We start from the raw sequence: 17827 nt of genomic DNA, 5'->3' as shown, positions 1-17827 counted from the left end.
CGCCAACCAGTTTGGCCCTACAATCGAAGCGGGCCGATCTTGAAATAGTTTAAATTACCTTTCGATTATGCTGCGAACTTTGTGTGTGAATGTGTTTGTGTGAGCAACGACCTCGTGTACCCGCTCGGTACATCAACCGGAGATCATCTAGCAGCGATTTAAGGTCCACTGCGTGGTCCAACTCTACTGGGAGCAGAGGAGTAGCAGGGGAAAGGTGTTTCGTGAAGTTCAGTCGGTAGAAATACCGCGAGTCGTGAAATATCACGGCACGGAGGAATTGTTTAGCTCACCTGTAAAAAAGAAGAAAAAAGAAAAAGAATCGAGATAAAGACACACGAGATCTAGATCAGTCGCTCTGACAGCTTGGATTGCGTCTGTTTACAACTAAAAACGGGCTGGAAAGGAATTTCGGGTTGGACAAATTGGTCGTGGCTTTTCGGGTGGGTTGTTAATGATGTTTTGGGGTACTGGATCAGAGCTGGTACGGGAAGAATTTCGGCCTCGATGAGTTCATTGACAGTTTACTAAAACGCTTTTGACTATCTCGAAATAGAAAGCTGAAGTTTTGGAATTGCATAACGATACACATAAGTCTACAACACACTGAACATCACTATTCATTGACCACCGATAATCCTCACAAACACACCCACAACCAGCAGAACCACTTTACGCGCTCGCTCTGACAGGTGAATCGCAAATCGAGGCCGACCACGGCAGCTACCGGCACCGGGTAACACATTCTCGGTACGTGATGTTCTGAATACGTTCGCGCTCGGGCTAGTGACAATGACTTTAATGTTTCATAAATCTACGTGCTGTCAGTGACGAGCAGAAGGGATCACGTTGCCGTGCGCGGTGAACACCGGGGAAAATAAAACCAGTACAAATCATCATCGATTGCCGCCGATCGCCCTTAGTTGGCTGCTGGTTAGTGGCCACTCCGTATGTGATCGGAATTTTTGGCTCCTGGAAGAAGCGCTCGTGAGTGCTGTACGCTTGATACAGTTCTACATATATGAATAAATATCACTCGCTTTGCGATACAAAGAGTCAAGTGTTTCGAAGCGAAACCGCGCCGGGACCGGGAGGATCGCGGTGAACCGAACAACATGTATTCAATTTTAGTACATCGTTTAAAAATATAATGATAAACGTGCTGGAATGGGAATAATTTATGGAAAAATACTCCCGCTTTACCCTCCCAAGGCATCCAAAGTCCGAAATACACCGACGCTGCTGCTGCGGGGAGCAACAACAGCTTCTATTTTGCAGCCTTCGCCGAAGGGTGACCTATGCGCTCACCTCGTGTAGTCTCGTGGGCCTGTAAACCATATAGCAATTTGATGGACGTATGTGTGTGTGTTGGTATGCGAGTGCAGCGCGAAATTTTCTCATAATCTTCAAATTGCAAGCGTGGAGCTTTCGGTTCCTCCACGTCAACATCCAGCCAGGATGCTGGAGCGCTGAAACCATAATTTGCGCTTCAACGTTGCGGTTCCGTATTCTCTTGCGGTTTGCACCGACCGACCGACCTACCGCCCGCCCAATGAACCGAGGTCGATTCGGGCGGCAGAGAACGAATCAACTCCACTGGAGAGCACTCGATCCAATGGTAGCAAAGGGGCTCAGGAGAAAGAAACGAAATACGAAATTAATTAAAATTTTATTGAGCGTTTAATTTTATTACATGGGTTTTGTTTCGTCGATCTCCACGTTTGATTCTCGTGTTTTTTTTTCTCGGATTTCGGGGTCGCCTCACTGGGGGCTATGGCGATTATGATGTGAATATGATACACCATTTTCGAGAGCGATAAGCTGTGCACGATGCCACACAGGTCGTGACGCTCCAGTTTGAGGTGGAATGCTGCCATCGTTAAATTCATCGATCGCCACAAAACCTTCGTCTGCATTACCGAAGGAATGTCATAAAAGTCGAAGACAAATGTGGCCCCCGTCTTGACGTGACGTAGCGAGCTGCGTACGTAACGGCCATAATGTACCGAACCGCACCGAACGACTGTCACGGATTGACAACTGAAGGAGTTTGTCTCTTCACGCGACTACCCTACCGCAAGTTGAATCAAGCCAACGCGATCGGATCGTCTAGGTGGTCAGTACAGATGACAAGTCAGCAGATGTGCTTAGAAAAAGAAAGAAAAAACGTCGCAACAACGCATTGTGAATATATTGGAACGAATATAATAACCAATAAATTATTGTCATAGTGCAGCCGGGTTGCGGTGCCTTCAAACAGCAGCGATGCATCTTCGGTAGCCAGAACCCGGCCACACCCGCGCAACCGGCCGCGTCTGCGTTTCGCCAAAAAGAATTGCTAGAAGCCGAGCTGTTACCCTCTTGCGTTAGCGCGCAGCACCGCGTACGGGGTCTCTCGGATTGTGAAATGGATCGATCGATAAAATAAATAACAATACGCCGCGCGCAGTGGAGTTTGAAGTACGCCACTACTGCTGGCAGCTGGTTTGGTGCAGCGTTGGCGCTGGGGGTAGGTCAATTGAAAAATAAGTTCATTGTACACAAAACGGCCGCATAAGGGTCTGGTTCAGCGCCGCCGTGACAGGGCGGTAAGGCAGGTGGGGGTGGCTGTTATTATGTCGAAAATCAGCTCGAACTGAATGCGAAATGAGGAAGCTTCTGTCTGGCAGGGTCGGCCGGTCGGTTGGTCGGTTGGACCGATCGAGCCAATGCAGAAGCCAAGCCCGTGAAGGATTCGCTTTTGCAGCAGATAAACAATACCGGTAATTGAAAGGTTGATTGAAATCGAAATCTGCGAATCGCGGCGCACCGCGGAGATCGGATTCCAATCGGAAGGGGAGAGGGAGGAAGCAGGGCGTGAATTCCGAATTGAATGGATTTAGAAGATGGGATGGTTGTTGGGGCATTTGAGAGCGGAGGTAAGGGAGGATACTCTGATCAAGGTTGTTATTTTTCTTTCAAGCTGGGCAAGACCGACTGATTGTTCTAGCGGCAGCTAAAGAAGGGCTGATGAATGGAGGAGCGTTACTTGGAAGCGTTGTTGGAATCTGTTGAAGAAACAAAAAAACTTTACGCTGTCATAAATAGCACCACTATTGTTGCAGTTCGAACCTCAGTGTCGAAAAAAAGTGAACTATAATCATAATCATCTTTAAGACCTTCGACCCTCAACAGGACAAATACCGAACTTGGGCAACAATCTTAATTAAAAATCGAAACTGAAAAAACTGATTTATAATATCGTAGCTAGAATCCTAACGGAAATCTTCGAGGAATCTTTTTGGTATGAATGAAGGAAATAAAACATTCCTGTACTGCACTATATTTTTGATTTGAAGTTGTTTATTGTTTTTGCCCTGATGGTGAGGAAATAAATCTTCGATATTTATTATATTTATTTGTTGTGTATGTTCGAAATTTCATGAATTACGGTTTTTAGAATACTTTGGTTTTTTTTTCATGCTATTTTTCTAATTTCTATTGCCATTATAAATCATTAAATTATTGTTTTTTCTTGTAACTATTATACATCTCATGATTCATCTTTTATTCCTTGCAATGCTTCTCATGTTTATATTTCGTATTGAGGCTTCCTCAGCCCTTTTTTTGAAAAGTACATGACATGATAATTTTCCAAGGGAAATATAGTTGCGTCGTATTTGTCTAAAATGTTATTTACCAACGGTCGGAAGTCTAGTCGCAGGCTTCATCCATTCTCTTGATTGAATTGCTCACATCCTCTACCTGTCAAACGCCTTGGATAACTAGACTTTCTTTCACACAGAGTGAGTAACTAACCAAGTATTTCAGTCATCCTTTTCACTCACAATCATCGCGTGCGAGGGGTCAAATGTTTTCTCTCTCAGTTTAAGAGTAAGCAGTTCTCGTTAGCTTCTCAGTTAACACGTGATTGAAATTCGTCCAATTCTTTTTATTCTTGCAACTCTGCATTTTTTTAAGAATAATGCAATCTTATAACTTTAGTAATTCATCCAAAATCATCATGTCAATTCCTGTTATAGCTACCTGCCAATAATGTCATTCTTTGAATTATTTGTATAGTTCTCTAACTCATTTTTTTTTGTATAATATGCAAAAATTTGAAGTTTGATCAATAACTGTTTTTTTATTACTCCCCAAAATTCTAGTAATTGTTGTAATAATTATATACTATTCTGTTGTGAGGATCATCATTGTCATTTACAATATTCATTTATAATATTTTTTGGAAATTTGCAAATTTCGGTATTTTTAAAATACCCTACAATTCTTACACATCTTCTCATTTTTATATTTCTCTTTTAGTTTAATTATTCTTGTAAATATTTCGATTTTTTCAAGTATTATTAAAATGTTACTTTTTTCATTACAGTAATTTTTTTAAGTAGAACCAGACAAACAAACGTACCACTCCGTACAAAATTTTAAGAAAATTGTGGTTCCTACTAACTTGTGCGACACCTACTGGACATACTCCGCAAAAGATAAATTTTCAGCCTTTCTGCTGTTATGGCAGCACGGCGCGTGACAATTGTCAATTGAGTTCATAGAGAAAAAGCACATGAGTGCCACTACCACTGCGACGGGAATATTCTGCATAATCGAAACTCATGTGAATTGACCGTTGTTTTGATTCACGAAAAGAAATTTCGTGGCACGTCTGTTTGTCTGTGGTAGAACTACGTCTACTTGTAATGCCAGCGCGCACACGCATGTGTAGCAAAAGTGTAACAAAAGGAGCGAAAGAATTGGTTCAGTTGATCTTTCCCAGAAGAACTAATTCTTCCAATGAACTGGCTCTTTTGACCAACTCGCAGGTAATCCGTTCGCTAAGAGTTTCGTTCATTCAAAGAACTAATTCTTCTGATCAGCTTGCGAGCGTATTGCCTGCATCTATATGGATTCAGATGATCAGTGAACTAGTTCTTTCGCTCTTTTTGTTTCACTTTTGCTACCCATTCGCTTGTGTACTCGGCGTTAGCAAGCCATGGCAGAGCAGACAGCTGGTGACAGTTGGTTGCTGGGAGTTCAATCACAGTTTTGCGCGTGGTTTAGCGTTTGATAAGAGAAGTGTTAAGCTTTCACATGGCTCTCGCTTGCAGTGGTTCGTTAACAAAATCAGTATGTCTAAAGTATACAGTAAAGTCACAGACAAACAGACGTGCCTCTTCGAACAAAAATCCTGAAAAATCTTCGTCCTTATTCGAAGCCACCATGTGAGCTTATTGCCTACTAACTTGTTTTCGTAAAATGGTTTTTGTCTGTGCTAATGGGTGTGCACGCTTGCTTAAATCAACACAAGCGGCATTACTGATGGTTTTTGTCTTTGATGATGAAAAGGCACGCTTGCTCATAGCGACACTTGCAGCATTATTGCCCACTAAGCAAAATTTCAAAATTATCGTTATTTTTCAGGTCGATGAAACCGTCATTGAGTGGCACGTCTGTTTGTCTGTGGTAAAGTCTTTTTTACACGTTTTTTTTGCGCGGATTGCTTTTCTTAATTACTCAAAAACGGTACAAGATATCGACCTCATTTCAATCACGTTTTCCGCTCTAGGCCAAGAGTAATCATATATCCGTTTTCAAAAAAATTCACAATTTTTGGTTTAAATACTGAAAATTTAAAATGTTGAATTTTGGTCTCTAGATTGACCACTATCATATTCAAACGAGGTTCAAACATTTTAAAACGGTTTTCTTCGTTATATTCGCAACTCAAAAAAGTCGACGACTTCCAGTTTCATAGTTATTTCCGGAATCGAAATTACGCTTAGAGACCGAAAAATCGACTCTAGACGCTATTTTGAAGTTCATGATAACGACTTCCGGTTTCTGCCATTTCGAAATAGGCAGTGACAACTCTCGTTTTTAAGAATTACATACCAAAGATTGTCATTTCTGAATCGAGATGATGCTCAGAGACCGGACATCGAATCGAGACACCATTTTGAAATCCAAGATGGCGAATTCCGGTTTCTGGAAAACAGTCTAGTATGGCCGAATACTACCCAATATGAGTGTTTCTGGAACCGGGATAATGTTCAGAGGCTTGAAAATGACAACAGATGCAATTTTTTGAAATTCAAAGTGAAAACTTCCGGCATTTCTATGTAAGTTTGGACGACTTTGGCAGTATGAGGCCGAGCGCTGGCATACAGAAGAATCACTTTTTGTTACCCCTGCTCATATTGCTGCACATTGTTTTACTACTTTGTTCGCCTCTCGATTCGCTTCAGCCGCCATTTTAGGGACATTTCCCACGAATGATGATTATTTGGCGAAAAATCAGACATTTTCACACGAGAAATAGTATATGATGCCATAATTAAATAACTAACGTCAGAACGGTTTGTTTAATCATATGTCTCAGCTAGGTTCGTTTCAAATAGGTCATAATCAACCAGCGTCATCTATTGACGAATGGCAAGAGCTTGAGTTGCGCAATTAACATTAAAATCATTATTGTCATTTATAATATTTTTTCAGTATATATTTTGTAACTTTTTAACATTCTGACATAAATATAAATTTCTCATTCCAAACCAAAATCTTCGTAACTGTTTGAACTTTCCTAGGTAAATAATTCAAAATTGGTTATTCAATTGTTTTTGTAATTTTTCATGTGTTTTGCAGTTTTCATCTAATAAGTTTTTTTCTTTAAATTGTAGTACTATTGGGTATTATGTAACTTTTGTTGTAAATTTTGTTATCTTTGTATTTTTGATATTATTGGTGATCTTACATTTTTTATAACTTATGCCACACTTAAAAATTTTTGCCGAGTCTCGGTAATTTATTGCCAAAAAGAGTACCACTGAACGGTTAAAATAATAATGACAGCTGGCATATATATGATCAACATATCGGTCAATTCAAATGAGTTACAGTTATGCGCTAGTTAGTTGGAAGTTAGTTGGAACCACAATTTTCTTAATTTTTTATGGAATGGTACATCTGTTTGCCTGTGATGATAGCTTGGTAATATTTTGTGCTGAAATTTCAGTCAGATTGAACAGAGATTTACGAAAAAATGTGACAGCTTTCATTTATTTTTTAATCGAGCACTCAGTGGTGCTGTTCTCGGCGATAAATTACCGAGATCCGGCAAAATTTTCAGTGAGCCATTCTTTGTCTTTCGTAACTTTTGTTTTATGTTTCTGTTTCGTGTTTAGTTTCTCGCTAATATGCTACGAAACGGCTAAGATCGGGTTCCTCTGTTATCTAGAATAATTAAGAAGTGAACCACCGGGTCACAACTAGTTCGGGATATAGTCACAACTGTGTGGATTATCGTTAAACGATCTGCATTATCATCCGTTTATGGTTATTGATTATGCGGGCTGCCTTTGTCCGGTAGCGGGCAGCATCAGTAGTAGATACATTAGTCGGCCCTCCCTCCAAGGCAAAGTTTTCTCATAGGCAAACGTTCGGGAATTCTGGCATTCAAAATATATGAGTCGTCAAATTTCTAGTGTGAATACAGTTGAAGCCGACCGTCTTTTTAAGGGCGACCACATATTTTCCGTTAGAGCAGTAAAAATCAGATTTTGGCACTTCCTCCAATGAAAAGTTGCCGTATTTTGACGACACATAAACGTTTTGGAATGCTGGCTTTCAACAAAATTTTAAAAAAAATGGCGAAAATGTCTGAAGTTCAGAATCCTAGTAAAAAAAACGCGATAATTATTTTGCATTATTTGTGATATTTTCATTGCAGTGGTTCTTGAAGTATTAGATTATTCACTATTTATTGGTATAATTTCGTGTATTTCGACTATATTTAGCGGGTAACTTTTGAAAAAAAATTCAGAAAAAGAAACTATTTAAAAAAAAATTCCTAATACATTTTCTCATTCTAAGAAAATGTTTTTTTTGCAATATTGTTGAACTTGAAATAATTGAAATTCCTATAATTTTCGTCATTAATGTTATGTTTTCTTAAATATATATTGTTAAATTTTAATGCTTAATTTATTCAAAAGCGTAACAATCATCAAACCACTGCGATGCAAAAAAGTAGTGTGAAAAATATATACTCAAACTAGTGACATCAATTGACCTTTAAAGCATTTTTTTCCTCGGTTCTACCTTCCGATTCGGAGCTTGAGCTTCTGTTTATTATATACAGACTTCGCAGCCAACTATTACAGTTTACAGGACAATTGCAGGGATAGCGCTACGATCCTACTGACACTAACAGTCTCTCCCGAGCCGAGACTCGAACCTACGACGACTGGCTTGTTAGGTCAGCATCGTACCTCGTGACCATCTGGGAGATATTTTTTAAGCATACGCTTCATTAAAGTTCGTGGAAAATTTCTGTTTTTTTCATGGAAAATTCGAATTTTAGGACCAAATTTATGGTTTAAAAAAAGGTGTAGCCGTTCTATAAAGCGAATAATCGTGGTTTCGAATTTCAGTAGAAACAGGCCATTCGATGTCAAAATGGTTTTCAGCGTGTATTTACTCTCAGGGTATTGTAATGGCTTGGATTTAGTCAGGTTATAAATAATGATAAAATAAGACTAATACCCTGGAATACCGGATTGCGTTCAAACCAATAAATAGTATCTCTAGCATTGGGGAACTGTATTTTCTAATGAATTTGTTTTAGAAGCAACTTGCTTCCCTCATTAACTTGAAGGCAATGAAGTGAGCACGTTAATTTCTCAAAAAAATTCCCACCACACCCGATCTGCCCAAACTCATGACGCTCCTTGTGGCCAGACAGTTCGACCGGTCTGGTTTGACCTTTGTTAGCAAAGTCTACGCAGTGCGCGAAACAGTCCAAATCCGTGTGACTCGTTACCGACCCCCAAAGATCATCCGGTCGTCAATCCGCGCGTCTTTTTGGCACATCAATCAATCGATTGGACCGTACAAGGCGATGACGACGACGACAACGGAGTTCAATACTCGGCACCCAATCGATGCCCATTATGCTCCGCGCGGTCCGGCATACAATAGGGGAAATGATGAGGAGAAATTGATGAAGCCCAGTTCACCCCAGTTCGACCCAATTGAGCCCGGCTACATTGTGTGTTCGATCCACACACGTACGGTGGGTTCACAAGTGGTGAGAACGAAACCCGGGGAAGGGGGTAAAAAATGCGCTACAAGCCTGTTAACAAGTGGTGATCGTTACCGCGTGCTGCTCGGACACAGTGACTGCATAACGAGCCAATTGGTTTACTGGATCACATTTATCTCGGGCCGAAGCTCAAAAGGGGTGTCCGACAACGTAACCAGTGTGAGTCAGTCAGTCAGGTTTCCAGCGAACCGTAGCAAGCAGGTGTCGTTCTAATTGATCGCTATGAACTATGGACCGACAGAGCAGGACACTAGTTCTCACGCCCGGCGATCGAGTCATTTACATCTCAGTTCGTTCCTAAGAACTGTTTTGTTAATTAATTATGTCATCGCAAAACCGAACCGGACACGCTGCCCATTTCCGGTCGGATTATCTTGTTCGCGGAAAAGAGCGGCTGTGCCGCCGATGAGTTTGCGAAATGGTTGGTAACTTATCGGTACCGTTTTTTTGGTAAGATTAATGGTTCCACATTATTTCGACTCTCTGATAAATGGGGCTAATTGAATTGATTTCTCATCTGGTCGGTCGGCTTTAAAATTAAGAGATCGTTAGAAATCAGAGTGCAACCTTCCAGCTTTCAACGGTTAACCTTTCTCACAATCCTACCGAGAGCGTGAAAAGGCTCACCCAATCATCCGTATTAAACCGAAACTATAATAATCGTCCAAACGTAATGCATTCGCTCAAATGTGCGCACACGAACAGGTGCCCGCTCTCTGCCCTCCGATCCGCTGCCAATTGTTGCCGTTGGCAATGAAAATCGAAAATTGGATTAGTGTACCTACCAAGCTTGGGAAACGGAGCATTTGGCGTTTTCTGAGACGGCCATCGGAGAGCGGAGCGCAAATTGAACAGCAAATTATCAACTAATTGCGTCAAAATTAACTTTCGATTGGCCCTTGGTGCCCCACCCGGCTCCGGTACGGTTCCCAGCAGCGCGAGGCAAGCAAAGAAACAACAACTCTAGTTTTGCCCTTCGCCGCTCGTGGGTGGGATCCATTCGCCTACGCGTGGAATAATTTCTAAGAAATCATCGCACTTTTATGGAAAGTCATTGCGCGATTGTAGTACGATACAAATACGATATTAATTGCTGCCAGCCGGATTGGATCGGATCGATCGGCAGGCGGTCGGGGCGGCATGATTGTCATTTCACTGCCGGCCGCCATTATTGTGTGCGTAAGCATTCCGTGAGAGCGCAACGGGTGGAGAAAGCCGACAATTGGCTTTGCCTGGTGGGTCATTCTCTAATTGCGCTTTGTTCGGATGCAGTGAGCAAAGCGAGTGAGCGGGAGAATTAGTCATCCGGAGTTTCATGGGGGTGTTAGTGGTGTTGTCTCTGCGTGGATTCTTCAGTGGGATGTTGATTTAGTACCGAATCATAAAGCAACCGACGGAGGGGAAGGTTTGTCGTTTGGTTTCGAATAATATAAATAATTCTTCTATTGTTTAGGTTATCCCCGGAAGTTTGAAGAAGTTATCAATAACCAGTAACCCTCACTGTCCGCGGCAACCACAACACTGAGCACCCACGATTGCTGCTGCTCCGTTACCGGGAACTTCCTGCTCAAACAATCAGTTCACACCCACCACGCGCACGTATTCTCCCACGAAAAAAATGTAGACCAAAAACTCATTGATTTTAATGGTAATTACAGCCCATTGGCCAAACTCTTCCTTATCTCAGAAACGAAGAAAAAAAACTTCCATATCTATAACACTTTTCAGTTTCCCATCCAACAGCAGCAGCAGCAGCAGCCACTTTTATCCGTTCTCATTCCACCCAACTCGAAGTGGAGTGGAGTGGAGAGGCATCGAGAAAACAGGGGAGGAAAAAAAAGCGCACATCTTTTAGGAACTTTCTCATCGCCTAGCCAACAGCAGGAAGTGCCCGAAAAAATAAAACCAAGCACTGCTGGAGCCGAACCACGCTGGCTGGCAGGCGGGTGCAGCTCAACTCAACACGTCAACACGAAAAACGGCCCGCGGAACGCTTAACGCCTCGCGTCCTATGCCCCCACATCCAAAACCGGACGAAATGGCGTTTAGTGGGTGATGCGCACGGTACAACTGCTGGCCTAGCCGTGTGTAATCTTATTATTTTCATATTTCGAAGCCATGAATGAACGCCATCGGGTCCAGCAGCAGCCTTAAAATCAGCATCCCGTCCGCCGGAGCCAACGAACCGCGCGAGCCTTAAACTCGAGCGCCCGACACTGGGAAACAGAAGCTAAATCCCCGCCGTTCAGCTGGAGGAAACGAAAAAACACGCAGTGAGAGAGAAACGGCGCGGGAAAAATAATAGACAAATTGATGATCCTAAATTATAAATCATTATTGAATTATTGGAGGGTTTTCGGATTCGGACTGCGTTTTCCTTCTCGGCGTGTGAGAGGGCAAAATGTTTGCCAAAACCTATCGACGCTGGCTGGCAACGTTTCCGATGATCAGCAGAGCGGTCTGCTTCCTGCCCTTTTGTTTCGAAACACCCGTCGAAAGTGCTGCGACCTGCTTTGTGACTGACATTGTAATCGCTTAATTCGCCATAAATTCGATCTGAATTGGGCTTTTGAAATCGCTGAGAGTATTATGACTGCAAAAATTTAATTAATCAGCTTAACGTGACCAAAACTGACGCGCGAAGGTCCTCTTGTGTCGATGCCGTGTTCGATTTTCACTGTTCATCACGCTCGTTCGCGAGTGTGATGCAAGACGTTTTGCCGTTCGACGCTGCTTCAATCATCATCGATACTTCGGCGGGGGCATTGCTCATATGCATGTGTGTGAGTGTGTATGTTTAAGTGTGACCTTTTATCGCTATACTTTGCGGATTAATATATGGGATTTCTCAAAGTGGAAAATATTGCACGGCACGCTCGTGCTGCTCCGCGCGCCGATGACGACGCGCCGGAGGATGGCACGTACTTCAGATGAGCTTGAGATGAGCTGCTGATAATTATCACTTTACCCGCCGGTGGCAGTTGTAGCGAAAAAAAAAATGTAAAATTGAGGACAAGATTATAGATGCAATCGGCGCGACACCGGTTGTGACCTGAATGACACGGGAAGGTTAGGGGAGCGTGAAAGTGGAAGGGGAGCAAGGGAGGAAGATTAGCGGTGCTGCCACTAAAGATGCAGATTTGCTTGTAAACCGTGCGTGCGCCACCCGGAGATAATCTTGACCAGGCCAATAAAACCGTTGAGCTTTCGATGAGGTGTTGGAATTTGAGGACAACTTTGATTGAAGACCTGATGCAAAGTGACGAAGTTTTGTTCGGTGTCAGATAATTGCATGTGGGTTTTCACTATTAAGCCACAAAGCAATTCTGATGAAAAATAATTTAAACCTAAGAAGTTCCAAATTGCTACCTTGCGGAACAATAGAATCTATTTAACAAATTATCTAAGATCTTAGGTCAATCACTTCTTTAGTCAAACATCACAAATAATCTCCGAAAAATCCCCAAATTCTTTTGCACATTTTCTTACACCACAAAATATTCGAGCTATAATAGTACGAAATAGTACTTCTCATCGTAAACCCAATCCACTACCAATCCGTATCGAATCATCCGCGCCCATCAAAAGCTCGCCGATTTTTGGAACTTCTCGAGGCAGCCCACTCCGCCACTGTTCCCCGCTTGGGTCGCGCTTTACGACCCCAGCGTGAGCCCTATCAGATCGTCTACCGCGCGCGCTCATTTCGCTCGCCTTCATCATTCTTCTCCAGGAAAAAAAAAAACATCAATCGAAACGGACGGGCGGGCTTCGGTGAGGCGGCGGTAATTAGTGTATCAAGATTAGTCAAGCATAAAAGGTGCTAATAATCCAATTCTTTTCGAATCTTTATTTGATATCACAAACGCGAGCAGCCGGCCCGGACAAAGGCGCGGCCCCCGGCTCGGTCGGCCCTGCGCCCGCAATAAACGGGCAGCACAGTTTTATACGCTCGAAGATTCGGTTTTATTTTTTTGACTATTCATCGCCGATCACTATCGTAATCGCTTCGCTATGAAATAATATTTTCATTGAGCTAGGTTGCTCACCTTTTTTTTCTTCTCCCGAGCGAATGGGAAAAATAACACAAAATATGAACCACTTCTTCGCGGCAAAAATCCAATCCAAATCCATGTTTATGACTATTCAAAATGTGCGCTCTTCTCCTAGAGCCATTGTGCAGCCCTCGGCATGGACATCGATTTTCCCGATATGTCGATCGGTTTAACACTTTGCTGACTCAAGAGGACCTCCCTCCTCCCTTCTACTTCATCTTTCAGTGGTCTGCCACCGGCCAAGCTCGCGAAGCGAGCGGAGAAATGAGATGCAACGAGATGCCGACAAAGGAATCGGCTGTATTTTTATTGCTTTTATTGCTCCAAATATAAGCTGTGCGTTTGGTGTTGTTTTTTGTATCTCTGCTGTTGTTATGGCTTTGCACTCGGGTGGTGGCTGCGGCGGCTCCTTTCAAGTCCCGCGACTTTGGCGTGCGCCCCCTTTCGGGGTCCTTGACGGAGCTTCTCACATCTCACTCTCTCTCGCTCGCTCTCTTTCTCGCTACAGAGCCAAACTCGCCGTTTGTTTTTAGAGCCTCTTCGAGAGTCCTGTTTTTCCGAGCACCACACCATGTTTACACTTACTTGTCTAATTAATGCGCTGCACTACACGGCACAGCAGGGCCAAGCTGGCAACACGAGTGCCGCTAGAGTGCTGCCGAAGGGTGCTTTATGGGTGGGAAAATGTTGGCCCCTTGGGTGGAAGAAGTGTGTGCAAGCGGATGAATGCGAACCGAGATTGCAATCCGCGCCTTCCCTCCCCGGGTGAGTGTGGAAAGTGTGAACGATTGGATGGATTGTTGCACTGGCGGAGATGGAGCGATCGGTTATGATTTTTTTTCTGGCAGGATGATACTACTTTTTTTAAATGCTACCAATTTTAAACAATCCGGTTTTTTGAGCTGTGTCCCTCAGTTGTTGTTTACTTTTCGTTTTATGAAAGAACAATGTATCAAAAATGGTGTTGAGTTTTCTAGATAATCGGAACAAAATCAAGAAAATTGACATCTCCTGTCACTTTCTGTATTTACAAAACTTTGAAGCGATTTCACCACATTTTGCTAACTTGTATGGTGCGAATTTTAACACTGAGTGACAGTACTTCACTATTCTGTAGCGCTACAAATAGCTGCAATGGCTAAAGTGCCAAAACATTTTTAGTTTTTTTCAAACTTATCTTGAAATGTGTTGCAACATAGTTATGAGTTGTATAAAAAATAATGCGGATATAAAATTTCCGCAAAACTAGATTTTAAATCAATTACGGAAATAGACTAGAAACTACAAAAACTGAGAATTTGAGTTGAAAATTGTAAGTTTGTTCTTTTTTGTGCAAATTTTTGGTCTGTATATTTTATTTGCGAATTTAGGACTCAAATGTCAGAGAAAAAGAGTTTGTTTGTTTTTCTGAATAGAGTTTAGCGCTATTTGCTATTTAATTTATCGCTATTTAATTAATTTGTTGGTAATTTGTAATGACTTTTATTACGACTGATTTGGCTTTCAAAAATGACCGCTCACTTGAGGGAAAAACTGACAGATGATTTTTTTTTTCATATTAACCGCGAATGAAAGTTTTTAGCCATCCTTACCAAGCGCGAAACTACAGTTGAACAAGAGCGCAAGCTTTTTTTTTGGATTTACGGAGAAAACATATACTATATAAGAAACAGGTACAATATAAAACAATGTTATGATATTTTTTCAATTGTCATTTTAGATTTTGCTGAAACTTTGCACAGATGGTCCTATAAGCTACAGACGCCAATTTGTGCTATTATTTTTTTTTTTTTGAATCACGACTGAATATTGAGAAAGGGTAATGAGAAAAAGATATCGAGGATTACAAATATTTTTGGGGACGTCTTCAGCAAAGTTACTGTAATTTAGTCTTCCCAAAAAATAATATACACTGAAAAAATATTTGCCTCTTTTTATAATGTAATTTTTTTTTTATATTTAATTTCTTTGACTTCTAACATGCATCGAGGTTTAGCAAATAATGTGCAGTTTTAAAAATGTCTCATCAATAAAAACTTGATTTTTCAAGATAATTTTAAATATAATTATAAAATTACTTTTTTAAATTTTTTTTTTCAAGAAAAAACATGTAAAAACATGTATATTTTTTTTGGAACAACAAAAATACCATCTCTGACGACATCACATACATACAGCAAACAATTTTGGCTAAAACAAAAATAATCATCTATGGTCTTTCTGTAGTTTTCATAAGATTTGAAAAAATAAACATTTTGGAGTTATACATCGAAGTTTTTTTCTGAAAAGACAAATTCACAATCTACAGTTTTGCTGAACACGTTACACCGATCGAATAAACCTTTTTGGCTCTTAAAATATTTGTATTCATCGATAACTTTGTAACATAAGTCTCACTCAAGAAGTGAATCGTGATTGAAGAGACTAATATCAGAAAATGACATCTCTAGCCCATAAGAACATTTGCACAAAGTTTTTATGGGCTAGACTGACTCTAGTGTTGTTTCCTTTAAAAAATAACAACCAGTGTTAGACCGACGCTACACGTGGTGCGAGCGGCGGGATCTCAGTTCAATCCTAAAGCTTTCTATGTCACTTTTTTAGTAATAAAGATTTATTACACTTACTCTAGCTGTTGTAAATTTTTTTGGCAATTTATGGTTTTGTTTGAGATGTTATAGTTATGATTTTCTAACTGCACAGTTTTTATTAGTAAAGTTATTATTTACAATTATTATTAGTAAAGTTTTAGTCAGGCCCCAATGGTTTAAAAATCGAAACTAGTGGGATTCTGGAATATTTTGGAGAAAAACTTTTTTCTAAAAAGTTGTTATACAATATGATAAAGCACGTATATTCATAATATCAAATATTATGGTGACCAACATTTTCGACAAAATCAGAAGTCCAACTTTTTATACTTTGTAGATAGAAAAAAAGTGTCCTGTAATGTTGTAACCCCTTTAACTTTGAGTAACTTTGCGGAAGTTGTTTTCTTTTATCTTTGAAAATGACCCACCTCTATTGAAAACAACGGTCAAACAGCTTTTTTGCTTAAGCTATTTTATTTGAATTTTCGCATCATATAGCTGTCTTCGAACGACTTTCAGACTTTTAAAGTCAAATCTTTGGCAATACTGATATCATAAATTTCTCCATCCTCTCCAAAGTTATACATACTATTTTTCAAAAAACCGTCCTTTACTTTTGTTTGTCGTTCATTCTGGGGCCAATATAAAAATATATCTTGCCTTCGTTTCATAGGCCACAATCGACTTCACATAGTGAGATAATTTTAAAAATACGTTTTTTGTGTTTGAGTTAATTCGATTTTAAAACATAAAAAATACTATTATAATTCCACAAGTTTTGCATTCAATTGGGAATTTGTTTTCTAAATCTAAGAATTAAAACCATTCATTTAATCAAAAACATCGAAAACCAATCGGCTGGTTCCGAAGTCATGATTTTTTGAAAAATAGAATACAGTAGGCCTTATTATACGCCTTATTGCTTTCCTCAATTCCTCAAAAACGGTACGAGTACGTTTTAGGCCACGAGTGATCATAAATCATTTAAAAAAACACAATTTTTGGTGTAAATGCTCAAAATTTAAAATATTGCATTATGGTCCACTATCACATTCAAACGAGGTTCGAACATTTTAGGACGGTTTTCTTCGTTTTATTTGCAACTCGAAGAAGTGTTTTTTTAACGCATGGCCATACAAGTTTAGAACGCATTCCCCGCGTAAATAAGACCTTTGTGTATATCGTATGAAGCCGTTTCTTTCTTCTGGTCACCCTATTTCGGAGATGATCACCCAAAGTGCTTCAATTGTGACCAAAATGGAAGGGATTGATCTTGATTAAAAATAATCTGACTCGTATTTTTTAAGTTGTTAGGGCGACTTGTTCCAAAATAGAGTGGCCCGAAAAAACGGTTTTTTCACATATTTTATTTTCAAAAATTTATAACTTCTGGACTAGTAGATCGGTTTTCGGTATTTTTGGATTAAAACGGGGAAACGGAGTTTAGTTTTGGGAAAAATATCGAAGAATAAAAAAATGTATATTTGAAAGAAAAATTATAAAATGATTTGTACTTGTTATTATGCTTTCAAATTGAATTTATCCAGAATTCTTCATATGCAGGTAAAATGTAACCTTCGAAAAAAATGAAGCCAAAAAATATTTTTATGTTTGCAACAGAATGAACGACGAACGAATGAAAAGTGCGTATTTTAAAAAGAAAAACACTGATTATTTTGAATAGGAATGAAAAATTTACAATTTCAGTATTGCATATTGTATTGTTTGTCTTAAAAAAATCTAGTAGTCGGTCGAAAACAGTTTTAATATGAAAATTTAAAAGCGAACGAGATGTTTTTTTAAATGTAAATCAGTTATTTTCAAGGAGAGAAATGAATTTTTTCTACAAAAATGCCTAAAATTACCGAAACCACAACACTGCAGAACAATTTTTTTTGCTATCTACAAAGATGAAAAAAAGTTGGAGCTTCGATTTGAACAAAAATCTTGGTCACCCTAATTTTTGATAAAATGAACATAAATTAACTCCCTGTAGTGAATCATTAGGCCCAGCCTTCAAAAACACTCAGAAAAATTGTGGTTTTACGGTAGGTGTAGTGGTGTTTCGTCAAAACGAGAAAAATCAGTGCAGG

General features: G+C 40.2%; 1 protein-coding gene across 2 annotated transcripts in view; it reads right to left on the bottom strand.

Annotated features, from left to right (window-relative positions):
* Positions 1-17827, bottom strand: part of LOC129724488 (knirps-related protein) — an 86158-nt gene that overhangs the window by 52297 nt on the left and 16034 nt on the right. The window contains exon 1 of one of the 2 annotated variants that reach the window (XM_055679434.1): positions 59-277. The exons of the other annotated variant lie outside the window; for it this stretch is intronic. Coding sequence (XP_055535409.1) covers positions 59-133 — 75 coding nt within the window. The 5' untranslated portion in view covers positions 134-277. Of the gene's footprint in view, positions 1-58; positions 278-17827 lie in introns of those variants that run through there. 2 annotated transcript variants of the gene reach the window in all.

The sequence above is a fragment of the Wyeomyia smithii genome, chromosome 2 (genome assembly GCF_029784165.1).
Source record: "Wyeomyia smithii strain HCP4-BCI-WySm-NY-G18 chromosome 2, ASM2978416v1, whole genome shotgun sequence".
Lineage (NCBI taxonomy): Eukaryota > Metazoa > Arthropoda > Insecta > Diptera > Culicidae > Wyeomyia > Wyeomyia smithii.
This window is presented reverse-complemented; position numbering and strand designations above follow the sequence as displayed.